General features: G+C 36.2%; 6 protein-coding genes across 7 annotated transcripts; all 6 read left to right on the forward strand.

Annotated features, from left to right (window-relative positions):
* The first annotated feature begins 234 nt into the window (after window positions 1-234).
* On the forward strand, window positions 235-3,468 carry LOC118210170 (olfactory receptor 4N5-like). Its single transcript, XM_035386122.1, has 2 exons — window positions 235-305; window positions 1,668-3,468. The coding sequence occupies exons 1-2, from the start codon at window positions 240-242 to the stop codon at window positions 2,637-2,639; spliced, it is 1,038 nt and encodes a 345-aa protein (XP_035242013.1). The 5' UTR covers window positions 235-239; the 3' UTR covers window positions 2,640-3,468.
* A 2,911-nt stretch (window positions 3,469-6,379) lies between these two features.
* LOC118210138 (olfactory receptor 52Z1-like) lies at window positions 6,380-9,193 on the forward strand. The gene has a single exon (XM_035386045.1). It carries the CDS (start codon window positions 6,380-6,382, stop codon window positions 7,325-7,327), a length of 948 nt encoding a protein of 315 aa, XP_035241936.1. The 3' UTR covers window positions 7,328-9,193.
* Window positions 9,194-11,108: 1,915 nt separating this feature from the next.
* LOC118210159 (olfactory receptor 4C6-like) lies at window positions 11,109-13,922 on the forward strand. The gene has a single exon (XM_035386103.1). The coding sequence runs from the start codon at window positions 11,109-11,111 to the stop codon at window positions 12,054-12,056; it is 948 nt and encodes a 315-aa protein (XP_035241994.1). The 3' UTR covers window positions 12,057-13,922.
* A 1,050-nt stretch (window positions 13,923-14,972) lies between these two features.
* Window positions 14,973-16,782, forward strand: LOC118209185 (olfactory receptor 52Z1-like). The gene is made up of 2 exons (XM_035384344.1): window positions 14,973-15,007; window positions 15,829-16,782. Exon 2 carries the CDS (start codon window positions 15,835-15,837, stop codon window positions 16,780-16,782), a length of 948 nt encoding a protein of 315 aa, XP_035240235.1. The 5' UTR covers window positions 14,973-15,007; window positions 15,829-15,834.
* Window positions 16,783-20,808: 4,026 nt separating this feature from the next.
* On the forward strand, window positions 20,809-22,618 carry LOC118210272 (olfactory receptor 1086-like). Its single transcript, XM_035386305.1, has one exon. It carries the CDS (start codon window positions 20,809-20,811, stop codon window positions 21,754-21,756), a length of 948 nt encoding a protein of 315 aa, XP_035242196.1. The 3' UTR covers window positions 21,757-22,618.
* A 2,465-nt stretch (window positions 22,619-25,083) lies between these two features.
* LOC118210257 (olfactory receptor 142-like) lies at window positions 25,084-27,776 on the forward strand. 2 transcript variants are annotated; one of them, XM_035386281.1, is made up of 2 exons: window positions 25,084-25,146; window positions 26,550-27,776. In XM_035386281.1, the coding sequence occupies exon 2, from the start codon at window positions 26,571-26,573 to the stop codon at window positions 27,540-27,542; it is 972 nt and encodes a 323-aa protein (XP_035242172.1). In that variant the 5' UTR covers window positions 25,084-25,146; window positions 26,550-26,570; the 3' UTR covers window positions 27,543-27,776. The 2 variants fall into 2 exon arrangements, with proteins under 2 accessions (XP_035242172.1, XP_035242173.1); XM_035386282.1 differs by having other exon boundaries at window positions 25,145-25,166.
* Window positions 27,777-27,984: the final 208 nt, after the last annotated feature.

The following is a 27,984-nucleotide window of genomic DNA, read 5'->3' on the forward strand; positions in this document are numbered from 1 at the left end:
TCTTTTGCGCCTCTACATCATGAAACCTATGCACTTGTTGTACGTCGCTCTGGATAAGAGCGTCTGCTAAATGCCTATAATGTAATGTAATGTAATGATAAGGGAATATGTCGGATACCTCACAGTTGTTGATTGGTCAGAGCTGTAACGTCACACGCGGGTGTGTATTCTTACATGGTTCTGTCCTTATAAAAGTCTCAAAGGTGGCGATATCTCTTTCAGCCATCCAGAAGTTCTGCATGATCATAGAATTGCAAGCACTCTCAAACATTTCTCTGACGGCAAAAGACCCCTTTCAAAAACAGGTAAATGACTAAATGACTCAAGATTATAGCATATGTGTGTTCTCTGTATTTTCTGAAACATGCATTCTAGTATTCTTTAAGTGATACAGCCTGCTTTAAATTTAATAATAATAATGAAAAAAGGAGATGAATACAGAGGAATACTAATAATAAATAACCATAAAAGGTGACCATCATAATGTAATTATATGCAATGTAAATTGTGTTCTTGTAATGGTAAAATTAGAATGCCTTGATGGACTGTACATAAGGAGCAGTATATGTGTGATATATTTGATCACATTTAAATATATATATATATATATTAGATTATGCAGGGAGATGTAATTCGAAAACAGATGATACTTAATCTCTGTAAATTTTTATACATTATAAACTGATGTTTTAAATTAAAAAATAAATATATTTTTACATATATGCCCATATGACCCTCAGTGTCACAGATTAATTGTGATCTTTTTTTCAAGGGGTCTTTACATCAATTCTGTATCTGTGGTCTCACAATAATTAATGTTTGCATATTTAATATTTTTGTGTGCTAAACAATTTGCAAACAATGGAGTCTAAATAATTCCAGGTATGAAATGTAAAAGTCAAATTAAGAATGTACGACACTACCAGAGGGATTCAGGGGAAGGTATGCTCTTTTCCCAAATTTAATTTGTTCATTCAATTAAGGACACATTTTATGGTGTCAAGAGAAAATATTAAGACCATTCATTCCCCTCCTAAATGATTGCAACAGATGTTCTCAAAGAATTCAATTAAAAATAGACTTTTAAATGAAAAAAAAAAATGTTTTAAATAGTAAGGACATGACCTTGGTGTCCTCAAGGGTACTTATGGCCCTGCTTTGGGATGTACAATGCTGGTGCTCTCAAAACTCTAGGTCAGTCACAAGCCAAGATGGGCTGACAGATCAATTCTCATCATTACATAATCTAATATAACTTCTTATAAACAAACATTTTAGTGCTTACCACAACTGGTGGGATTAAAACAGGATGTGTTGTTAACATTACTGAAAAATTTAACTGAAGTTTTTTGTTCTTTAACTTCAACATTCTGAGTGAAGCAACCACGAAAAATGACTGACTATGCTGAGTTTGTGAAGAAAAAGTGTGAGCCTTGCATGTACTCCTAAGCGAAATGATACTGATTGCTGGATGACACGTTACTTTCGTCATCACTGGAATGTCAAGCTTGTTTTCAAATTATGTTCTTATTTACACGGCATATAAATTAAAAGCGCTTCAGTGTAAGTGCTTCTTCAATACCGTATGTTGATTTAATACAGTATAAGTAGGATGTAAGTCCTAAGTTTGAAAACATGTTCACAAACCCTCACATTCCTCTCCACAGCACTGTCTCTACATCCAGGTGACCATGGAGAATGTATCAGCAGTGACGTCCTTCATACTGACGGCCTACACTGAACTGGAAGATCACAGATATTTATACTTCATATGTTTTCTTCTTTTATACATTATGATTATAGTGGCCAATGCAGTACTAATAACAGTAATATACATTGAGAGAGGTCTTCATGAACCCATGTACTTGTTTATATGTAGCTTAGCAGTGAATGGAGTATTTGGGAGCACATCTTTATTACCATCTATGCTTGTCTTTTTGTTGTCTCATAGTTATGAAATATCTCTGACCCATTGTTTGTTACAGATATATTGTTTATATTCATATGCTCATGGTGAATTTACTATTTTAGCAGTGATGAGCTATGACCGGTATGTTGCTATTTGTCACCCGTTACACTATCACCTCCTCATGTCTCCTAAGAAGCTATATGCAGCTATTACATTATCCTGGGTGATTCCCTTCATTTACTTTGCCCTTATATTCATAATGACTGTTCAGCTGACATTTTGTGTCAGGATTATTGAAAAAGTGTATTGTGCCAATTTTCCTTTAGTTAAACTGTCTTGTTTTGATACGAATGTTCAGAATATTCTTGCCCTGGCATCAACTTTTGTTTCACCTATTTCTCAGATCCTCATGATACTGTTTTCCTATGGACAAATATTCAGAATCTGCCTGTTTGCTTCTAAGGAATCTCAGACCAAAGCTATTCGAACATGCACCCCACACTTACTAACTCTGATTAACTTTTCTGTGGGATGCTTATTTGAGGCCATCCAGAGTCGTTTCAACATGAGTCATGTCCCTCATAAAGCTCGCATATTTCTGTCCCTACACATGTTCTTATTTCCCCCATTGTTAAATCCTGTCATTTATGGAATTAGCAATCAAGCCATTAAAGTCCATATTTTCAAATTGTTTAGTAGTAAAAAGAAGAGTGAACCCCACTCAAGATGATGATGAAAAAAATTTCAGTTTCTGTTATTTATATTTTGTTCGTAAGGCTGTACCCTGTATCACTTGGGTTGTCAAATGCCAGATTTTGGGCCAGAATGTCCAGTTGTCTAATTATTTGTACAGGCCTGGTTTGCAGTCCCAACCTGACATTATAAATACCTAGCTGAAATTACTGAAACCTGACTGCTAGTATGTGACCAATTTCTTAAATCTTCACTGTTACATTTTTTCTCCAATTAACCCCCTCCCAAACCCCGGTCAGTGAACTCAAACCTCACCTCTGTCTGCACAGACCACACCCACTTAGCTTTGACCCAACCAATCAAACAAAACCATTTATAATATTAAGCACTAACAGTGACAGAAGTATTTTTTTGTTTTTCTCAAATTGGGTCACCCTCTTTGAAAAAAAAAATAATAATAAACTGCACGCCTCAAACTTACACCTAGAAGGAGACATTGTGAATGATGAGTGCACACGTGATTTATATTCACTTATTTTTTAACATTTCACGTGCGGCTGCTCCAAAGACATTTCCTCTGCCCACTATTGGAAGACTCTCTCTGGGCGGCAGACTCTCTCTGGCTCCTTCTGGAGGTTGTGTCTGTGTGTGGAGCTGGAGACCGAGCCAAATTAGTGTCTGCTACTTTCTGTTATGTGAATTTCGGTTTCTTTGGTTTTGGTCAGAGTAGGAACCTTGCTATTATTTGTTGTTTTTCTAAAAATTATTTTACCATTTAAAAAAAAAAAAGTTCTTTTCATGCCTTTAACGTTGCTAGTGTACTACATTATGCTTTGTTACATTTTGGACAAAAATGTGTTTCTGGTAAATGTAAATTTGTTACTTTTACACCCATGATTGTTCCTGGGTTATTAAATTTTTAAAATATCTATATTATAGGGCTTTTTCTGCTTTACTGGATACAGTCTAGAGAGACAGGAAGGCCGGGGAGCGAGATGGTGCTCCATACACCCTGTTGCTCAGTTATTGTAACTCCATCAGCTATTCTGTGATTATCACAGACTGAATTTCTGTTGTTAAATTACAGGAAAAATGTGCCCAATACTTAACTGACAACGTACATTAGAACACAAAGGCACCATCAACTGTGGTAAAAACTGAATGCAGAAAAATTGTATTTCTAACCAACCCTGCTTTTATTTTGCAAAACCATGGTGAGCACCACGGACTTGGACCAAATCCAACCGATGCCAGTGCCAAATGTGGCCAGCAGCCCCACCATAACTGACCAACTAGATAACAGGACACCATAAGAGGCTTGCTAGCTAACATTACACCATAAATGACTGGCTAGCTAACAGGACACCATAAGTGGCTGGGTAGATAACATGACACCATACTTGGCTAGCTAGCTAACATAACGCCATAAGTAGCTAGGCAGCCAACATGAACATGATACAATAAGTTATGAAGTACCATTATACCACTGGTGGGCCATCAGGGCATTCTCTGCTAGCCCAACCAAAAATTGAAGAAATGTAATATCCATGATTAAATTATTATTTAATATTTAATATTATTATTTACTTTTGAGTTCATAAGTAGTCAATTTTATCGTAAAATTTGAATGGATTCCCCTTAATATTAAGAAGATTTTAGAAGGTGTGTCGTAAGAGCTTTCCAGTCCAAGGCAGCAGCTGCTGCTATTCCAGCCTCTTGAAGGCTAGCGTGAAGAGCAGAAAATTGTAGGAGGGGAGTATTACTAGAGATTAATAAAAATGTTTTAATACAAACAATCTACATCCCTTGGCTATGATTACACACCACAATGACATTTCTGGGACATACCCTCCACTAGCAATCTGACCAAAAGGACCGAGAGTGAAATGTTACATTTTACCCCGAAGTTGGAGTAAAAACTACCGTGGCGCGCGGTACACCTATCAGTCTTAATAGCTTGAAAAGTTCACACAAAGTAAGGCAATTCAATACAATTCCATGTTTTCTGATACAAACAGTCTTTAATGTATTTATAATTTCATTTATATGTTTTTTGTGGCCTACTTATATTGTTCAAAATGTATCGCAACATTATTATCTGGTTTTTGTCTAATGTCTGTTCGATCCAAACAGCTGTATCAGCCAATGTCACATGTCACCACATAGCTTAAAGTTAAAGTTGAATTAAATGCATTTATGAAAATCTGGTCTGAGTTGAACAAATTCAATCAAGTGGTTAATTAATGGTCTCCTGACAACAGGCTAACAACCTCGTTCAGTCTGACCCCACAGGGTTCGGCAGCACAGGAGCAAAAAACTTATTAAACATAACATATAACGTTTGAAAAAAATGGCAACAAAGCTAGCTGCTAGCCTGTTCTGATCAAAACAAACAGTGGCAAACTAAATTTCTTCACATTTCACATTCCTCCTCCCTTCAGGTTGACGATCTCAAGCACTTCCTGTTCCCTCCAGTTTGATAGGTGCGAAAGCAAAATTTAAGCTTGATTTACATTAGAATTGGATCACTGAATCTAAATACCAATCTGTGTGATCAGATTCTAATTTATCGGTTTTGAAAATCCCAATTTTCATATGAAATCCAATCTAACTGCTATTGTTCTGCCAAATATGTTTGGAAAAACTGGGCCCAGCAGTCCAAAATGGAAGGAGTGGTCATTAGGGTGTTTAATATAATATCACTGGATAAAAAACAACACTTACCTTAATGTGATAAGGGGATATGTCAGATACCTCACAGGCATTGATTGGTCTGAGCTGTAACGTCACACGCTGTTGTGTTTTTTTTTTTTTTCACATGGTTCTGTTATTATAAAAAACTCACAAGGTGGAGATATCTCTTTCAGACATCCAGATGTTCTGCATGACCACAGAACTGCAAGCACTCTCAAACATTTCTCTGAAGCCAAAAGACCCCTTTCAAATACAGGTAAATCACTAAAAATGTCTGCATGACTTATGGCATGTGTTTCTGTATTTTTCTGAAATGTGCATTCTAGTATTCTTTAAGTGATACAACCTGCTTTAAATTTACAATGACAATTTCTTGAACATATAGAATTATAAAAACATTAAAGTAATTGAAAAAGTGCAAAACATACGTATGTTTCTGGTATAAAATGCAAAATATACAAGGAAAGACTTCAGACACATCTATTTAGGTTCAGCATGAGGAAAGTAAATACAAAACAAGATTGAGGTTTTAGAAATGATTAAAGTAACCAACAATTTGACAAGCAAAACATTTTTTAGGGTCACAAGGAGGTATAAGTGAAAATTTATCAAATAATCAAAGCAGGTTTTTGCACTTTTTTCAGGACATGGAAAGCTTTCCTGCTCATGCAGTAAAATACACCTTTGGTCGGTTGGGGTTAACATTACTGAAATATTTAATAATATATTATATTTAAGTATTTTGTTCTTACACTTCAAAATTCTGAGTGAAGCAACCATGTAAAATAACGGACTAAGATAAGATCGCGAAGAAAACGTATAAGCCTTGCATGTACCCCTAAGCCAAATTTGACTGATTGCTGGATGACGGGTTACTTTCGATATCACTGGAATGTCAAGCTTGTTTTAATGTTCTTATGTATACGGTATATGAATGAAAAGCTCTTCAGTGTAAGTGCTTCTCCAATACCGTACGTATGTTGATTTAATTCATTATCAGTAGATTGTAAGTGTTCAGTTATAAAACATTTTCACAAACTCTCACACTCTTCTCCACATCACTGAATCTACATCAAGATGACCATGGAAAATGTATCAGCAGTGACGTCCTTCATATTGACGGCATACATTGAACTGGAAGATCACAGATATTTATACTTCATATGTTTCCTTCTTTTGTACATTGTGATATTATTGGTCAATTTAGTACTTATTGTAGTCATATGCACTGAGAAAAGTCTTCATGAACCTATGTACTTGTTTATATGTAACTTAGCAGTGAATGGAGTATTTGGGAGCACATCTTTATTACCATCTATGCTTGTCTTTTTGTTGTCTCATAGTTATGAAATATCTCTGACCCATTGTTTGTTACAGTTATATTGTTTATATTCATATGGTCATGTTGAATTTACTATTTTAGCAGCGATGAGCTATGACCGGTATGTTGCTATTTGTCACCCATTACACTATCACCTCCTCATGTCTCCTAAGAAGCTATATGCAGCTATTACATTATCCTGGGTGATTCCCTTAATTTACTTTGTCCTTTTTTTCATAATGACTGTTCAGCTGACATTTTGTGGCAAGATTATTGAAAAAGTATATTGTGCCAATTTTCATTTAGTTAAACTGTCTTGTTTTGATACAAACGTTCAGAATATTCTTGGACTGGCATTAACTTTTGTTTCACCTTTTTCTCAGATCCTCATGATACTGTTTTCCTATGGACAAATATTCAGAATCTGCCTGTTTGCTTCAAAGGAATCTCAGACCAAAGCTATTCGAACATGCACCCCACACTTACTAACTCTGATGAACTTTTCTGTGGGATGCTTATTTGAGGTCATTCAGAGTCGTTTCAACATGAGTCATGTCCCTCATAAAGCTCGCATATTCCTATCCCTACACATGTTCTTATTTCCCCCATTGTTAAATCCTGTCATTTATGGAATTAGCAATCAAGCCATTAAAGTCCATATTTTCAAATTGTTTAGTAGTAAAAAGAAGAGTGAACCCCACTCAAGATGAGGATGAAAAAAATTTCAGTTTCTGTTATTTATATTTTGTTCGTAAGGCTGTACCCTGTATCACTTGGGTTGTCAAATGCCAGATTTTGGGCCAGAATGTCCAGTTGTCTAATTATTTGTACAGGCCTGGTTTGCAGTCCCAACCTGACATTATAAATACCTAGCTGAAATTACTGAAACCTGCCTGCTAGTATGTGACCAATTTCTTAAATCTTCACTGTTACATTTTTTCTCCAATTAACCCCCTCCCAAACCCCGGTCAGTGAACCCAAACCTCACCTCTGTCTACACAGACCACACCCACTTAGTTTTGACCCAACAAATCAAACAAAACCATTTATAATATTAAGCACTAACAGTGACAGAAGTATTTTTTTGTTTTTCTCAAATTCGGTCACTCTCTTTGAAAAAATAATAATAATAAACTGCACGCCTCAAACTTACACCTAGAAGGAGAGATTGTGAATGATGAGTGCACACGTGATTTATATTCACTTATTTTTTAACATTTCACGTGCGGCTGCTCCAAAGACATTTCCTCTGCCCACTATTGGAAGGCTCTCTCTGGGCGGCAGACTCTCTCTGGCTCCTTCTGGAGGTTGTGTCTGTGTGTGGAGCTGGAGACCGAGCCAAATTAGTGTCTGCTACTTTCTGTTATGTGAATTTCGGTTTCTTTGGTTTTGGTCAGAGTAGGAACCTTGCTATTATTTGTTGTTTTTCTAAAAATTATTTTACCATTTAAAAAAAAAAAAGTTCTTTTCATGCCTTTAACGTTGCTAGTGTACTACATTATGCTTTGTTACATTTTGGACAAAAATGTGTTTCTGGTAAATGTAAATTTGTCAATTTTACACCCATGATTGTTCCTGGGTTATTACATTTTTAAAATATCTATATTATAGGGCTTTTTCTGCTTTACTGGATACAGTCTAGAGAGACAGGAAGGCCGGGGAGCGAGATGGTGCTCCATACACCCTGTTGCTCAGTTATTGTAACTCCATCAGCTATTCTGTGATTATCACAGACTGAATTTCTGTTGTTAAATTACAGGAAAAATGTGCCCAATACTTAACTGACAACGTACATTAGAACACAAAGGCACCATCAACTGTGGTAAAAACTGAACGCAGAAAAAGCTGTATTTCTAACCAACCCTGCTTTTATTTTGCAAAACCACGGTGAGCACCACAGACTTGGACCAAATCCAACCGATGCCAGTGCCAAATGTGGCCAGCAGCCCCACCATAACTGACCAACTAGATAACAGGACACCATAAGAGGCTTGCTAGCTAACATTACACCATAAATGACTGGCTAGCTAACAGGACACCATAAGTGGCTAGGTAGATAACATGACACCATACTTGGCTAGCTAGCTAACATGACACCATGATTGATTAGCTAGCTAACATAACTCCATAAGTGGCTAGGCAGCCAACATGAACATGATACAATAAGTTATGAAGTACCATTATACCACTGGTGGGCCATCAGGGCATTCTCTGCTAGCCCAACCAAAAATTGAAGAAATGTAATATCCATGATTAAATTATTATTTAATATTTAATATTATTATTTACTTTTGAGTTCATAAGTAGTCAATTTTATCATAAAATTTGAATGGGTTCCCCTTAATATTAAGAAGAAGATTTTAGAAGGTGTGTCGTAAGAGCTTTCCAGTCCAAGGCAGCAGCTGCTGCTGTTCCAGCCTCTTGAAGGCTAGCGTGAAGAGCAGAAAATTGTAGGAGGGGAGTATTACTAGAGATTAATAAAAATGTTTTAATACAAACAATCTACATCCCTTGGCTATGATTACACACCACAATGACATTTCTGGGACATACCCTCCACTAGCAATCTGACAAAAAGGACCGAGAGTGAAATGTTACATTTTACCCCGAAGTTGGAGTAAAAACTACCGTGGCGCGCGGTACACCTATCAGTCTTAATAGCTTGAAAAGTTCACACAAAGTAAGGCAATTCAATACAATTCCACGTTTTCTGATACAAACAGTCTTTAATGTATTTATAATTTCATTTATATGTTTTTTTGTGGCCTACTTATATTGTTCAAAATGTATCGCAACATTATTATCTGGTTTTTGTCTAATGTCTGTTCGATCCAAACAGCTGTATCAGTCAATGTCACATGTCACCACATAGCTTAAAGTTAAAGTTGAATTAAATGCATTTATGAAAATCTGGTCTGAGTTGAACAAATTCAATCAAGTGGTTAATTAATGGTCTCCTGACAACAGGCTAACAACCCTGTTCAGTCTGACCCCACAGGGTTTGGCCGCACAGGAGGAAAAAACTTATTAAACATAACATATAACGTTTGAAAAAAATGGCAACAAAGCTAGCTGCTAGCCTGTTCTGATCAAAACAAACAGTGACAAACTAATTTTCTTCACATTTCACATTACTCCTCCCTTCAGGTTGACGATCTCAAGCACTTCCTGTTCCCTCCAGTTTGATAAATACGAAAGCAAAATTTAAGCTTAAGATTTACATTAGAATTGGATCACTGAATCTAAATATCAATCTTTGTGATCAGATTCTAATTTATCGGTTTTGAAAATCCCAATTTTCATATGAAATCCAATCTAACTGCTATTGTTCTGCCAAATATGTTTGGAAAAACTGGGCCCAGCAGTCCAAAATGGAAGGAGTGGTCATTAGGGTGTTTAATATAATATCACTGGATAAAAAAACAACACTTACCTTAATGTGATAAGGGGATATGTCAGATACCTCACAGGCATTGATTGGTCTGAGCTGTAACGTCACAGGCTGGTGTGTATTTTTTTATTTTTTACATGGTTCTGCTATTATAAAAAACTCACAAGGTGGAGATATCTCTTTCAGCCATCCAGATGTTCTGCATGACCACAGAACTGCAAGCACTCTCAAACATTTCTCTGAAGCCAAAAGACCCCTTTCAAATACAGGTAAATCACTAAAAATGTCTGCATGACTTATGGCATGTGTTTCTGTATTTTTCTGAAATGTGCATTCTAGTATTCTTTAAGTGATACAACCTGCTTTAAATTTACAATGACAATTTCTTGAACATATAGAATTATAAAAACATTAAAGTAATTGAAAAAGTGCAAAAAATACTTATGTTTCTGGTATAAAATGCAAAATATACAAGGAAAGACTTCAGACACATTTTAGGTTCTATTTAGGTTCAGCATGAGGAAAGTAAATACAAAACAAGATTGAGGTTTTAGAAATTATTAAAGTAACCAACAATTTGACAGGCAAAACATTTTTTAGGGTCACAAGGAGGTGTAAGTGGAAATTTATCAAATAATCAAAGCAGGTTTTTGCACTTTTTTCAGTACATGGAAAGCTTTCCTGCTCATGCAGTAAAATACACCTTTGGTCGGTTGGGGTTAACATTACTGAAATATTTAATAATATATTATATTTAAGTATTTTGTTCTTACACTTCAAAATTCTGAGTGAAGCAACCACGTAAAATAACGGACTAAGCTAAGATCGCGAAGAAAACGTATAAGCCTTGCATGTACCCCTAAGCCAAATTTGACTGATTGTTGGATGACGGGTTACTTTCGATATCACTGGAATGTCAAGCTTGTTTTAATGTTCTTATGTATATGGTATATGAATGAAAAACTCTTCAGTGTAAGTGCTTCTCCAATACCGTATGTTGATTTAATTCATTATCAGTAGATTGTAAGTGTTCAGTTATAAAACATTTTCACAAACTCTTACACTCTTCTCCACATCACTGACTCTACATCCAGGTGACCATGGAAAATGTATCAGCAATGACGTCCTTCATATTGACGGCATACACTGAACTGGAAGATCACAGATATTTATACTTCATATGTTTCCTTCTTTTGTACATTGTGATATTATTGGTCAATTTAGTTCTTATTGTAGTCATATGCACTGAGAAAAGTCTTCATGAACCCATGTACTTGTTTATATGTAGCTTAGCAGTGAATGGAGTATTTGGGAGCACATCTTTATTACCATCTATGCTTGTCTTATTGTTGTCTCATAGTTATGAAATATCTCTGACCCATTGTTTGTTACAGATATATTGTTTATATTCATATGGTACTATTGAATTTACTATTTTAGCAGTGATGAGCTATGACCGGTATGTTGCTATTTGTCACCCGTTACACTATCACCTCCTCATGTCTCCTAAGGAGCTATATGCAGCTATTACATTATCCTGGGTCATTCCCTTAATTTACTTTGCACTTCTATTCATAATGACTGTTCAGCTGACATTTTGTGGCAAGATTATTGAAAAAGTGTATTGTGTCAATTTTCCTTTAGTTAAACTGTCTTGTTTTGATACGAATGTTCAGAATATTCTTACCCTGGCATCAATTTTTGTTTCACCTTTTTCTCAGATCCTCATGATACTGTTTTCCTATGGACAAATATTCAGAATCTGCCTGTTTGCTTCTAAGGAATCTCAGACCAAAGCTATTCGAACATGCACCCCACACTTACTAACTCTGATTAACTTTTCTGTGGGATGCTTATTTGAGGTCATTCAGAGTCGTTTCAACATGAGTCATGTCCCTCATAAAGCTCGCATATTCCTATCCCTACACATGTTCTTATTTCCCCCATTGTTAAATCCTGTAATTTATGGAATTAGCAATCAAGCCATTAAAGTCCATATTTTCAAATTGTTTAGTAGTAAAAAGAAGAGTGAACCCCACTCAAGATGAGGATGAAAAAAATTTCAGTTTCTGTTATTTATATTTTGTTCGTAAGGCTGTACCCTGTATCACTTGGGTTGTCAAATGCCAGATTTTGGGCCAGAATGTCCAGTTGTCTAATTATTTGTACAGGCCTGGTTTGCAGTCCCAACCTGACATTATAAATACCTAGCTGAAATTACTGAAACCTGCCTGCTAGTATGTGACCAATTTCTTAAATCTTCACTGTTACATTTTTTCTCCAATGAACCCCCTCCCAAACCCCGGTCAGTGAACCCAAACCTCACCTCTGTCTGCACAGACCACACCCACTTCGTTTTGACCCAACCAATCAAACAAAACCATTTATAATATTAAGCACTAACAGTGACAGAAGTATTTTTTTGTTTTTCTCAAATTCGGTCACTCTCTTTGAAAAAATAATAATAATAAACTGCATGCCTCAAACTTACACCTAGAAGGAGAGATTGTGAATGATGAGTGCACACGTGATTTATATTCACTTATTTTTTAACATTTCACGTGCGGCTGCTCCAAAGACATTTCCTCCGCCCACTATTGGAAGACTCTCTCTGGGCGGCAGACTCTCTCTGGCTCCTTCTGGAGGTTGTGTCTGTGTGTGGAGCTGGAGACCGAGCCAAATTAGTGTCTGCTACTTTCTGTTATGTGAATTTCGGTTTCTTTGGTTTTGGTCAGAGTAGGAACCTTGCTATTATTTGTTGTTTTTCTAAAAATTATTTTACCATTTAAAAAAAAAAAAGTTCTTTTCATGCCTTTAACGTTGCTAGTGTACTACATTATGCTTTGTTACATTTTGGACAAAAATGTGTTTCTGGTAAATGTAAATTTGTCAATTTTACACCCATGATTGTTCCTGGGTTATTACATTTTTAAAATATCTATATTATAGGGCTTTTTCTGCTTTACTGGATACAGTCTAGAGAGACAGGAAGGCCGGGGAGCGAGATGGTGCTCCATACACCCTGTTGCTCAGTTATTGTAACTCCATCAGCTATTCTGTGATTATCACAGACTGAATTTCTGTTGTTAAATTACAGGAAAAATGTGCCCAATACTTAACTGACAACGTACATTAGAACACAAAGGCACCATCAACTGCGGTAAAAACTGAACGCAGAAAAAGCTGTATTTCTAACCAACCCTGCTTTTATTTTGCAAAACCACGGTGAGCACCACAGACTTGGACCAAATCCAACCGATGCCAGTGCCAAATGTGGCCAGCAGCCCCACCATAACTGACCAACTAGATAACAGGACACCATAAGTGGCTTGCTAGCTAACATTACACCATAAATGACTGGCTAGCTAACAGGACACCATAAGTGGCTAGGTAGATAACATGACACCATACTTGGCTAGCTAGCTAACATGACACCATGATTGATTAGCTAGCTAACATAACTCCATAAGTGGCTAGGCAGCCAACATGAACATGATACAATAAGTTATGAAGTACCATTATACCACTGGTGGGCCATCAGGGCATTCTCTGCTAGCCCAACCAAAAATTGAAGAAATGTAATATCCATGATTAAATTATTATTTAATATTTAATATTATTATTTACTTTTGAGTTCATAAGTAGTCAATTTTATCATAAAATTTGAATGGGTTCCCCTTAATATTAAGAAGAAGATTTTAGAAGGTGTGTCGTAAGAGCTTTCCAGTCCAAGGCAGCAGCTGCTGCTGTTCCAGCCTCTTGAAGGCTAGCGTGAAGAGCAGAAAATTGTAGGAGGGGAGTATTACTAGAGATTAATAAAAATGTTTTAATACAAACAATCTACATCCCTTGGCTATGATTACACACCACAATGACATTTCTGGGACATACCCTCCACTAGCAATCTGACAAAAAGGACCGAGAGTGAAATGTTACATTTTACCCCGAAGTTGGAGTAAAAACTACCGTGGCGCGCGGTACACCTATCAGTCTTAATAGCTTGAAAAGTTCACACAAAGTAAGGCAATTCAATACAATTCCACATTTTCTGATACAAACAGTCTTTAATGTATTTATAATTTCATTGATATGTTTTTTGTGGCCTACTTATATTGTTCAAAATGTATCGCAACATTATTATCTGGTTTTTGTCTAATGTCTGTTCGATCCAAACAGCTGCATCAGTCAATGTCACATGTCACCACATAGCTTAAAGTTAAAGTTGAATTAAATGCATTTATGAAAATCTGGTCTGAGTTGAACAAATTCAATCAAGTGGTTAATTAATGGTCTCCTGACAACAGGCTAACAACCTCGTTCAGTCCGACCCCACAGGGTTTGGCAGCACAGGAGCAAAAAACTTATTAAACATAACATATAACGTTTGAAAAAAATGGCAACAAAGCTAGCTGCTAGCCTGTTCTGATCAAAACAAACAGTGGCAAACTAATTTTCTTCACATTTCACATTCCTCCTCCCTTCAGGTTGACGATCTCAAGCACTTCCTGTTCCCTCCAGTTTGATAAATGCGAAAGCAAAATTTAAGCTTAAGATTTACATTAGAATTGGATCACTGAATCTAAATACCAATCTTTGTGATCAGATTCTAATTTATCGGTTTTGAAAATACCAATTTTCATATGAAATCCAATCTAACTGCTATTGTTCTGCCAAATATGTTTGGAAAAACTGGGCCCAGCAGTCCAAAATGGAAGGAGTGGTCATTAGGGTGTTTAATATAATATCACTGGATAAAAAAACAACACTTACCTTAATGTGATAAGGGGATATGTCAGATACCTCACAGGCATTGATTGGTCTGAGCTGTAACGTCACACGCTGGTGTGTATTTTTTTGTTTTTTTTACATGGTTCTGTTATTATAAAAAACTCACAAGGTGGAGATATCTCTTTCAGCCATCCAGATGTTCTGCATGACCACAGAACTGCAAGCACTCTCAAACATTTCTCTGAAGCCAAAAGACCCCTTTCAAATACAGGTAAATCACTAAAAATGTCTGCATGACTTATGGCATGTGTTTCTGTATTTTTCTGAAACGTGCATTCTAGTATTCTTTAAGTGATACAGCCTGCTTTACATTTACAATGACAATTTCTTGAACATATAGAATTATAAAAACATTAAAGTAATTGAAAAAGTGTAAAAACTACATATGTTTCTGGTATAAAATGCAAAATATACAAGGAAAGACTTCAGACACATCTATTTAGGTTCAGCATGAAGAAAGTAAACACAAAACAAGATTGAGGTTTTAGAAATGATTAAAGTAACCAACAATTTGACAAGCAAAACATTTTTTAGGGTCACAAGGCGGTGTAAGTGGAAATTTATCAAATGATCAAAGCAGGTTTTTGCACTTTTTTCAGGACATGGAAAGCTTTCCTGCTCATGCAGTAAAATACACCTTTGGTCGGTTGGGGTTAACATTACTGAAATATTTAATAATATATTATATTTAAGTATTTTGTTCTTACACTTCAAAATTCTGAGTGAAGCAACCACGTAAAATAACGGACTAAGCTAAGATCGCGAAGAAAACGTATAAGCCTTGCATGTACCCCTAAGCCAAATTTGACTGATTGCTGGATGACGGGTTACTTTCGATATCACTGGAACGTCAAGCTTGTTTTAATGTTCTTATGTATACGGTATATGAATGAAAAGCTCTTCAGTGTAAGTGCTTCTCCAATACCGTACGTATGTTGATTTAATTAATTATCAGTAGATTGTAAGTGTTCAGTTATAAAACATTTTCACAAACTCTCACACTCTTCTCCACATCACTGACTCTACATCCAGGTGACCATGGAAAATGTATCAGCAGTGACGTCCTTCATATTGACGGCATACATTGAACTGGAAGATCACAGATATTTATACTTCATATGTTTCCTTCTTTTGTACATTGTGATATTATTGGTCAATTTAGTTCTTATTGTAGTCATATGCACTGAGAAAAGTCTTCATGAACCTATGTACTTGTTTATATGTAGCTTAGCAGTGAATGGAGTATTTGGGAGCACATCTTTATTACCATCTATGCTTGTCTTTCTGTTGTCTCATAGTTATGAAATATCTCTGGCCAATTGTTTGTTACAGATATATTGTTTAAGCTCATATGTTACTGTCGAATTTACTATTTTAGCAGCGATGAGCTATGACCGGTATGTTGCTATTTGTCACCCGTTACACTATCACCTCCTCATGTCTCCTAAGAAGCTATATGCAGCTATTACATTATCCTGGGTCATTCCATTCATTTACTTTGCCCTTTTTTTCATAATGACTGTTCAGCGCACATTTTGTGGCAAGATTATTGAAAAAGTGTATTGTATCAATTTTCCTTTAGTTAAACTGTCTTGTTTTGATACAAACGTTCAGAATATTTCTGGACTGGCATTAACTTTTGTTTCACCTTTTTCTCAAATCCTCATAATACTATTTTCTTATGGACAAATACTCAGAATCTGCCTGTTTGCTTCTAAGGAATCTCAGACCAAAGCTATTCGAACATGCACCCCACACTTACTAACTCTGATTAACTTTTCTGTGGGATGCTTATTTGAGGTCATTCAGAGTCGTTTCAACATGAGTCATGTCCCTCATAAAGCTCGCATATTCCTATCCCTACACATGTTCTTATTTCCCCCATTGTTAAATCCTGTAATTTATGGAATTAGCAATCAAGCCATTAAAGTCCATATTTTCAAATTGTTTAGTAGTAAAAAGAAGAGTGAACCCCACTCAAGATGAGGATGAAAAACATTTCAGTTTCTGTTATTTACATTTTTTTTGTAACGCTGTACCCTGTAACACTAGGATTGCCAGATGTCAGATTTTGGTCTGGAATGTCCCAGTGTTCTAATTATTTGAACAGGTTCAGTTTATAGTCCCAACCGGACAATATAAATACACAGTTGAAAAAACTGAAATTTGAATGTAGCATGTGACAAATTTCTTAAATCTCCACTGTTACAGTTTTTTTCTCCCTCAATAAACCTTCTCCCAAACCCCGGTCAGTGAACTCAAACCTCGCCTCTGTGTGCACAGACCACACCCACTTAGTTTTGCCCCAACCAATCAAACAAAACCATTTCTAATAGCAAGCACTAATACTGACAGAAGTTTTTTTGTTTTTGTTTTACTTAATTTGGGACACCCTCTTTAAAAAAAACAAAAAACTGCAAGCCTCAAATTTCACCTTCTAGAAGGACACATTGTGAATGATGAGTGTACATGTAATTTATACATACATATATATATATATATATATATATATATATATATATATATATTTATATATTACTTTCCGTTTTGTGCATTTTGGTTTCATAGGTTTTGGTCAGAGTACAAACCTTGCTTTTTTGGTCGTTTTCTTCAAATGTTTTTTTGGTTGTAACTTTCTTTTTGTTCATGTTTTTACATTGCAAGTGTACTGCTTTATTCTTTGTTACATTTTGCACAAAAAATGTTTCTGGTAAACGTAACTTTGTCAATGTTACACCCATGGTCGTTGCTTGGTTGTTGATTTCTTAGCTATTTTTAGGGCTTATTCAGCTTTATTGGATTGAACAGTGTAGAGACAGGAAGGCCGGGGGGTGAGATGGTGCTCCATACACCCTGTTGCTTGGTTACTGTAACTCCATCAGCTATTCTGTGATTATCACAGACAATGTCTGTTGTTAAATTACAGGAAAAACCTGCCCCATACTTAATTGACAATGTGCATTAAAACACAAAGGCACCATCAACTGTGGTAAAAACTGAACACAGAAAAAGCTGTATTTCTAACCAACGCTGCTTTTATTTTGCAAAACCACGGTGAGCACCATGGACTTGAGTCAAATTCAACCGATGCCAGTACCAAATGTGGCCAGCAGCCCCACCATAACTGACTAGCTAGTTAACAGGACACCATAAGTGGCTAGCTAGCAAACATGACACCATAATTGACTGGCTAGCTAACAGGACACCATAATTGACTAGCTAGCTAACATAACACCATAAGTGGCTAGGTAGCCAACATGAACATGATATAATAAGTTATGAGGTAGCTAAAGTTATACCACTAGTGGACCATCAGGGCATTCTCTGCTAGTCCAACCAAAATTGAAGAAACATAATATCCGTGATTAAATCTGTGTTTATTATTTATTTTTGAGTTCATAAATAGCTAATTTTATAGGAAAATTTGAATACTTTTATTGGAAAATTTTCATATAATTGCACCATTGTTGGGTCAAAACCATGTAATTTCAGAAGGTGAGTCGCAAGGACTTTCCAGTCCAAGGCAGCAAAATAACAGACTTCAAATCTGGCTCAATTCTGAAAATATTACTAGTGAGAAATAAATCATTTTTAATAGAAACAATCTACATCCCTTGGCTATGATTACACACCACAATGAAATTTTTGGGACATACCTATCACTAGCAACTTTGATTTGAACTAAATTTAATTCCATTTATTTGTTTTTTGTGACCTACTTGTATCTGTGAAAATCTATCACGGTGCATTATTATCCGGTTCCGGTCTAATGTCCCTTTGATCCAAACAGCTGTATCAGTCAATGTCACGTCACCACATAGCTTAAAGTTAAAGTTGAATTTAATATATTTATGAAAATCGGGGGCTGTCTGGGTAGTGTAGAGGTATAAGCCCTTGCCTACCACCACAGAGACCCGAGTTCAATCCCAGGCAGTGGTACTTCCGGCTTGGTCAGACGTTCCTACGAACACAATTGGCAGTGTGCGCGGGTGGGAAGCCGGTGAGGGTATAAGTCCTGATCGTTGCATTAGCGACTCCTACTGGTTGGTCGGGGCGCCTGTTCAGCAGGGAGGGGATTTGGGGGAGATAGCGTGAACCACTACCCGCGTTACGCTCTCCCAGTGAAACTCCTCGCTGGCAGGTGAAAAGAAGCGGCTGGTGACTCCTCATTTATCGGAGGAGGCACGTGGTAGTCTACACCCTCCCCAGACCAACAGAGGATAGCGCATCGACCAGGACCGTGATTCACACAGGGAATTGGTATGATGACTAAATTGAGGAGACAGTTGGAGAAAAATGGCAAAAAAACAAAACTATATATATATATATATATATATATATATGAAAATCTGGTCTGAGTTGAACAAATTCAGTCAATTGGTTAATTAATAATCTAATGACAATAAGCTAAGAACCTCATTCGGTTCAACCCCACAGGGTTTGGCAGCACAGGAGTGAAAAACTTATTAAACATAACATTTAACGTTTAAGGAAAAATGGCAACAAAGCTAGCTGGCTAGCCTGTTCTGCTCAATACAAACAGCGACAAATAAGCTTTCTTTACGTTGCACATTTCTCCTCCCTCCAGGTTTACGACCTCAAGGACTTCCTTTTCCCTCCAGTCTGATAAATACAAAAACAACATTAAAGCTTGATTTATATTAGAATTGGATCACTGAATCTAAATACCAATCTTTGTGATCAGAGTATAATGAATCTGTTTTGAAAATCCCAATTTTCATATGAAATACAATCTGACAGCTGTTGTCCTGCAAGATATGTTTGGAAAAACAGGGCCCATGAGTCCAAAATGGAAGAAGTGGTCATTGGGGTGTTTAATATAATATCATTGTAATAAAGACAACTCTCAGCTTAATGTGATAAGGGGATATGTCGGATACCTCACAGGCATTGATTGGTCTGAGTTGTAACGTCACACGCTGGTGTGTATTTTTACATGGTTGTGTCATTATAAAATAAATTAATTAATTTCATTTATATAGCACTTTTCCGAACTTCCGAACGCTCAAAAAGACTCAGAGGAAGAAATATCTCTTTCCGCCATCCAGATGTTCTGCATGACCACAGAACTGCAAGCACTCTCAAACATATCTCTGAAGGTAAAAGACCTCCTTTCAAAAAAAGGTAAATCACTAAATATTTCTGCAAGACTTATGGCATATGTTTTCTCTGAATGTTTCAGAAACATGCATTCTAGTATGCTTTATGTGATACAGCCTGCTTTAAATTTCAGATGACAATAAGAATAATGAGATTTCTTGAACATATAGAATTATAAAAACCTTAAAGCAATTGAAAACGTGGTAAAATAGATAGGTTTCAGGTATAAAATGCAAAATATACAAGGAAAGACTTCAGACACTTCATTTATTTAGGTTCAGCATGAAGAAAGTAAATAAAGAATATGATTGAGGTTTTAGAAATTATTAAAGTAACTAACAATTTGAAAGGAAAAACATTTTTTTAGGTTTAGGTTTTTTAGGTTTTTAAGGGAACAAGGAGGTATAAGGGGGAATTTATCGAATAATCAAAGCATGACATGGAAAGCTTTCCTGCTCATGTAGTAAAATACACCTTTGAGGCAGGGGTGTAACCAGGACCGAAAAATACTGAGGCTCGGTTGGGGTTAACATTACCAAAAAATTTCATTAAAGTTTTTTGTTCTTATTAACATTCTGAGTGCAGGAACCACAAAAAAGAACTGACTAAGCTGAGTTTGCGAGAAAAAAAAAGTATAAGCCTTGCATGTACTCCTAAGCTAAATTTGACTGTTTGCATGGATGACAGGCTACTTTCAATATCACTTTAATGTAAAGCATGTTTTCAAATGATGTTCTTATGTGAACAGTATAAAAATGAAAAGCTCATTAGTGTAAGTGCTTCTCCAATACCATATGTAAATTTATTTCAATGTCAGAAGGCTCAGTTTGAAAACATGTTCACAAACTCTCACATTCTTCTCCACATCACTGACTCTACATCCAGGTGACCATGGAGAATGTATCAGCAGTGACGTCCATCATACTGACGGCCTACACTGAACTGGAAGATCACAGATATTTATACTTCATATGTTTCCTTGTTTTATACATTATGATTATAGTGGCCAATTCAGTACTAATAACAGTAATATACATTGAGAGAGGTCTGCATGAACCCATGTATTTGTTTATATGTAGCTTAGCAGTGAATGGAGTATTTGGGAGCACATCTTTATTACCATCTATGCTTGTCTTTCTGTTGTCTTATAATTATGAAATATCTCTGACTCATTGTTTGTTACAGATATATTGTTTATATTCATATGGTCATGTTGAATTTACTATTTTAGCAGCGATGAGCTATGACCGGTATGTTGCTATTTGTCACCCGTTACACTATCACCTCCTCATGTCTCCTAAGAAGCTATATGCAGCTATTACATTATCTTGGGTGATTCCCTTAATTTACTTTGTCCTTTTTTTCATAATGACTTTTCAGCTGACATTTTGTGGCAAGATTATTGAAAAAGTGTATTGTGCCAATTTTCCTTTAGTTAAATTGTCTTGTGTTGATACGAATGTTCAGTATATTGTTGGACTGGCATTAACTTTTATTTCACCTCTTTCTCAGATCCTCATGATACTGTTTTCCTATGGACAAATACTCAGAATCTGTCTGTTTGCTTCTAAGGAATCTCAGACCAAAGCTATTCGAACATGCACCCCACACTTACTAACTGTGATTAACTTTTCTGTGGGAGTCTTTTTTGAGGCCATCCAGAGTCGTTTCAACATGAGTCATGTCCCTTATAAAGCTCGCATATTCCTGTCCCTACACATGGGCATATTTCCCCCATTGTTAAATCCTGTCATTTATGGAATTAGCAATCAAGCCATTAAAAATCAGATTTTCAAATTGTTTAATAGCAAAAAGGACAGTGAACCCCACTCAAGATGATGAGGAATTTAGTTTCTCTTATTTATATTTTGTTCGTAAGGCTGTACCCTGTATCATTTGGGTCGCCAGATGCCAGATTTTGGGCCGGAGTGTCCAGTTTTCTAATTATTTTTACAGGTTCGATTTGTAGTCTCAACTGGACAATATAAATACCCAGTCGGACTAATAACTGAATAAATGAAACTTGACTGCCATTATGTAACCAGTTTCATCAATGTCCACTGTTACAATTTTTTCCCACACTCACCACAACCCCTGTAGTAAGGGATACCTAAGTGCCAATCACCCCCAGGACGGGTTTTTTTTTTTTTTTTTTTTTTTTTTGGGGGGGGGGGGGGAGTTCTGTGCCACCTGGACACCTACATCCATCGCCCAATCCATAAACTTTCTTTTTATTCACCCACCTTTCCATTTGTTTCCGAACCACCTGGATCTTCCCACTCCTGTTATTTGTTTTCTTGCTTCTAGACCTAGGTTGGGTTTAACGTGAGTAATGCACTTCTGTATGGTCTGATTGAATTGCGATTATAACTAATTTACCGCAACTCATACAGCTTAGCGTTGCAAACCCACCTGGCAGTGAAATTTTAGCAATCTGGTGCGGGTTCAAATACTATGCGTGTTCTAACCTGTTTAACTGTGTTATTCTCTCGTTATCTTTATAATAAAGCTATAAAGTTACTCATGTCTGTTCTCATTACTGAGTAAGGTGACCCAGTGATTTTATTGTGAAGAGGGATTTTAAATCTTTATTAATAAATATTGTTGGTCAGTAAGGGCTGTGGGGGATCTTAATAAATACAGGGGTTCAAAGCATCTGGTGGTGCATAGAAGATTTTTTTTAGTCCACGCAGGATTCAGAATTTGGCGCATTAAAGTGCTGAATTTCAACTGATGCGACAAGCTGGGAGGTTTCTGGAAAGAGTGCTGGAGACCTGTGCCTCAATCTTTAGAGGTGGCAGGTTTTTGTTTCCGAAAAACATCCCACCATTATTTTTCTCTTGTGTGTTTTCTGGTATGAGTGGAGGGGACCATTATGAAAAAAAAATCATGAGTTCGGAAACCACATGTGAACACCCGACATGTGAAGAGTATACATGTGAACTGTAAAAATTAGAGCCCGACCGATGCCAGATTTTTGGGTCCGATGCCGATCCCGATTTTGGAGAGTCCTAGCCCACCGATTACCGATGTTTTGACCAATATTTTGTCAAAAAGTGCAACATTTTCAAATCAATTTGAAAAACTTATATTTTATTAAAGTTTCTATATTTAAGAACATTTAACTTATAAGCAAACAAATAAAAATAAAAATAAACACACAAAGAACTTTTTAGATAGAAAAAGTAAAAGATGATATTAAATTAAATATATTAACACCATCTTTAAGTGTGTGAAATCAAAATAACTCCACACCTTGCTTTTACTCCTTTCTTTTCCAGCCATCTATAAAAAATTAATTTAAAAAAATCAGTTTTCCAGTTTCAAACATGTATTTTTATGAATATTATTATTATTGTTGTTGTTGTTATTAATTTGTTATTATTATTTCTTAGTATCTATTCTCAGTACATTAATTATATTTTCTTATTTTATTCCTACTACATGATCTCAAAGAGTAAGACTATCTAGCGAGCTTCCCTGTCCATAAGAATTAGGCGGAGAAAATAACTACAATGCGCTCTGACGCGTGACTAGATGACACACTCGCTCGCAATAACGCATTAGCTATTGACACAGCCTCATTATTTCTTATTATATATTCTCAGTAAGTTAAATGAATTATATTTTCTTATTTTATTTCTACTACATGATCGCAAAGAGTAAGACATTATCTAGCGGAGCTAAAGAGTGAATCAAGTGTAACGTTAGATGAAATTAAATTGACTGGATGAAATACGTGAAAAAAAACTACAATGCGCTTTCGTGCAGGTTACCCACGCTAACTGTTGGTTGATTCACTTCTCCAACAGCAATCCTTCTCTCATGTTATCACGACAAAGTTAGATAACATGGCTTAAAATGATCCATGTTAGAAGTGTTTTATCTGCGTTTTTACTGTCTGGTTAGCTTGCTACGATGACACGTGACTAGATGACACACTCGCTTGCAATCACGCGTTGGCTATTTACACAGCATCGTATAGTAGCTAATATCATTACCTCAGATAAAAAAAGATGTGTGATACATTCAATCACCATTTTATTTTGGCTGGTTATTTATTGGAGAATACAGCGATGTCCTCTGGAAATGTAGATCCTACGCTGCTTATGTGCTCACTGCCACTTCATAAAGGCTTGCTAGCCGGCTAGCTTCCTAAAGTGAACCAAATATGTTAGCTAGCTCGCTCGCTTGAGAATGAGGATTGATAAACATAGTGGGCGTATAAACGCATTTAATTAAAAACTTTCACTAAATATACATACCTTTATTGCGGCAATCGAATCTGTGCAGACAAGTCTTGCAGTGGAGAATATTGGATGAGGCACGAGTGACAAATGTCTTATTAGAGAAGTAGCGTGTCAGCTGCTGCAGTTCACACTTGTATTAGTTTCCCTAACTCCCTAATTTCCCTATTCCCTCTACTGGATAATTTTAGTAAATAGCAATTACAACGTTCAAACAGACAAGTACAGATAAATAATCATTGTTTTTTTGTTTATTATACTTTTTATTATTATTATATCGGGGCACATCGGCGGCATAACTGCCGATCCCGATGTCGTCAAAAAAGTCAAATAATGGCCGATATATCGGCCATACCGATATATCGGTTGGGCTCTATTAAAAATAATCCCACTTACAAAATGAGAGTGGTAAAAGGTAACCTATTTACATGAGAAAATTGTAGTTCACATTTTAAAAGTCAGTCACATGAAAATGTGACATGAAATCACGTGAAATTCCACGTTTTGTGTTCGCATGTGGAAATGGTTGAGTTCACATGACATTTCCTTTTCACGTGAGAATATATTAATTCACATGTACAAATGTAAAATGCACATGTGAAATTGTGATTTTAAAATAAAACTTACTTGCACATTGTAAAAACAGTCCCAAAACAAATGGTCTGTTAATATGCAAGAGGGCAATTTTCACAAAAAAACAGACACGGGAACTTTTGTCTTAAGGGTAGCTAAGCTCCCCTGGATATCACATCCTGATTAACACCTTTGGGGGAGAACTGCTTAATTAAAACTGCTGTGTCACTATAACTGTAAAAGTATTGAACAATGCACAGCTCTGACATCACCAACTAATTACAAGTGACATGGGCCAGGCCTTTATAAAAAGCTGAAAAAAGACTCCATTCCACAAGTGCGTTGTCTGAAGTGTGTTGTCTGCAGAAAACCAACATGATCAGCAGGACTATTTTAAAGGAAGCCAACAGTAAGTAAAATATATGCTGGGTATGTATGCATTTATTTTTATTTTTGCTGAGATTTTGTTTTTCTGTCAAACACATTACACAAGGCAGGGAATTCCTCATAATAATAATAATAATAATATTATTGTTATTGTTATTTATAATAATAATAACAATGTGAACAATAAAAAAATAATAATAATACATATTATTGTTGTTGTTGTTGTTATTATCGTTATCATTATTATTATTATTATTATTATGAGTGTGACACGTTGGTGCAGTGGGTTTGAATTCTGGCCTGGGCTTTTCTGTGTGGATTCTGCATGTTCTCCCTGTGTCTACGTGGGTTTCCTCCAGGTACTCCTCCAGTTTCCTCCTACAGTCGAAAGGCATGCAGGTTAGGCTAATTGGAGACTCCGAAATTGCCCATGGGTATGAGTGTGTGAGTGAATAGTGAGTGAATGGTGTGTGTGCCCTGCGATAGATCGGCGACCTGTCCAGGATGTATTCCTGCCTCTCGCCCAATGCACACTGGGATAGGCTCCAGCACCCCCCGCAACCCTGACCAGGAATAAGCGGGTATAGATAATGGATGGATTGTGCATATATTATTTCACGTGAAAATGTTAAATTCACATGTAAAATTGTGATTTTCAAATGTGAAAAGGATCATTTCATGTGATTTTTTTCGTAAGGGTATCTACATCTATCAACACTGCATATCTGCCTCTGAAAATATGCTTTTTTTTTAAAAAAAAAAGGAAAAAGAAAAACCAAAATACCAGCTTCAGATATAAAATCAGCTCCTTGTCATGTCTGAATCCACCAAAACAGCCAGTGATACCCAAAATGCATTGCCCAGGGTTGCACATGTGCCAGTACAAAAGGGGTACATGCGAGTAAAGGATGCAAGGGAATGTGTAGCCAATCAGATTCACCAATTGCAGATATCATTTTTGTGGGAATTCGAAACAGGAGTTAACACCTCAACACTTGGTCAGCGCTTTGCTTTCATGACTTCTGTGAAGCACTTGCGGTACAACCCTCACTTTTTTTTCCTCCATAAATTAAAATAATGTACTTTAAAAAAAGAGAAAATATTAACCCCAAATGCAATCTAGGAAAGCTTGTATAAAAAATGTATTAATTTGATATTTAATTGCTTCCGGTGTTTCTATTCAACAGAGGATGCCTGCTGCCAAAATAAATATATAAATCTGCTGCTTAGTCTTGTTAAAATATCAATGGTACTATTTCCCTTGTGAATTAAAAGCTGGCATGCATAGCTCAGGATTTGTAAAGGTGTGATTTCACCCAGTACTTTGATGTCCGGTCATGGATGATGTATCCTGCTAATTATGCTAATTTAAATGCTAAGTTCCTTGTCAACGATCAATAATTCCATGTTATTTTTTCTCTGCAGGATTCATTGTACAGCAAGATCATGGAAAATGAATCAGTGGTGACGTCATTCATATTGAAGGCATACACTGAATTGGAAGACCATAGATATGTATACTTCACAAGTTTCCTGTTACTGTTCATCGCTACGGTATTAACAAATGTAATTCTTCTTACAGTAATTTATATTGAGCGATGTCTCCATGAACCCATGTATTTTTTTATGTGTAATTTAGCAGTGAATGGAATTTATGGCAGTTTATCTTTATTCCCATCAGTACTGGGTAATTTAATGTCTCATACTTATGAGATATCTCTGGCAGCTTGTCTTTTACAGATCTTTTGTGTACACACATATGCTGCAGTTGAATTTACTATTTTAGGTGTGATGGGCTATGACCGATATGTTGCCATTTGTTATCCATTACACTATCACCAATTAATGTCTCATAGAAGATTGTGCACCCTTATTGCATTGTCCTGGATTTATCCGTATGTTCTTTTTGGACTCTATTTCATATTAACTGTACAGCGGACATTTTGTGCCAGGTTCATAGATAAAGTGTATTGTGTGAATTTTGAATTAGTCAAACTGTCTTGTTTTGAAACTTCTTTTCAGAGCAAAATTGGCTTTGTTGTAACTATTTTGGTATTTGTGCCCCAGCTGCTTATGATATTATTTTCCTATGCACAAATACTCAGAATCTGCCTGTCTGCTTCTAAGGAATGTCAGACCAAAGCTATTCAAACATGCACCCCACACATACTGACCGTGATTAACAATGCAGTGGGAATGCTTTTTGAAATCATGCTGACTCGTTTCAACATGAGTCACGTACCTTATAAAGCTCGCATATTCATGTCCCTTTACGTTATGATATTTCCCCCATTGTGTCATCCTGTCATTTATGGAATTAGTATTCATGCCATCAGGGTCCAGATTGTAAAACTGTTTAGAGCTAAGAAAAATAAGTTAACGCCACTGCAGGTGATGACAAAGCAGTCTCATGATTAATTATTTAACACACTTTTAAGCCAATTACCTAAATGAGTAAAATGCAAAGTCTGCACTCTGGTTCTTTGGTAAGAGGACAAGAAAACTGTTATTATTCCAGTCAGGAGAACTCATGCCCTTTCTCCGATATTCATTTTATAGTTCAGCAGTCACTCTGATTCTCAGTCCAAAACACTTATTACTTGCTAATTGGTTAATAGCATTTGATGAATGTATCACAATATTTTTTAAATAAAGCTGTCCTTGATTTTTGTTTGCATGACCTTTTCTCGCTCACTGATGTATCCAACAGGATGGTTTCATAGAACTGATTCATCATCATCATGGCCCAGTTTTAATTTTAAAATTATATTTTTAATTTAATTTTAATCTGAATCACAGTTGTCCAGGTAATGAAACCCCCATCCAGAATCAGATTGATTCCACTAATTTTGAGCCAGTT

The sequence above is a fragment of the Anguilla anguilla genome, chromosome 12 (genome assembly GCF_013347855.1).
Source record: "Anguilla anguilla isolate fAngAng1 chromosome 12, fAngAng1.pri, whole genome shotgun sequence".
NCBI lineage: Eukaryota > Metazoa > Chordata > Actinopteri > Anguilliformes > Anguillidae > Anguilla > Anguilla anguilla.

Excerpts from the sequence above, each read along its gene's own strand:
- LOC118209185 (XM_035384344.1), top strand. The coding sequence starts at position 15,835 with ATGGAAAATGTATCAGCAGTGACGTCCTTCATATTGACGGCATACATT.
- LOC118210170 (XM_035386122.1), top strand. The coding sequence starts at position 240 with ATGATCATAGAATTGCAAGCACTCTCAAACATTTCTCTGACGGCAAAA. Across the intron at positions 306-1,667 it reads AAGACCCCTTTCAAAAACAG|CACTGTCTCTACATCCAGGT; the intron begins GTAAATGACTAA and ends TCCTCTCCACAG.
- LOC118210138 (XM_035386045.1), top strand. The coding sequence starts at position 6,380 with ATGGAAAATGTATCAGCAGTGACGTCCTTCATATTGACGGCATACATT.
- LOC118210272 (XM_035386305.1), top strand. The coding sequence starts at position 20,809 with ATGGAGAATGTATCAGCAGTGACGTCCATCATACTGACGGCCTACACT.
- LOC118210159 (XM_035386103.1), top strand. The coding sequence starts at position 11,109 with ATGGAAAATGTATCAGCAATGACGTCCTTCATATTGACGGCATACACT.
- LOC118210257 (XM_035386281.1), top strand. The coding sequence starts at position 26,571 with ATGGAAAATGAATCAGTGGTGACGTCATTCATATTGAAGGCATACACT.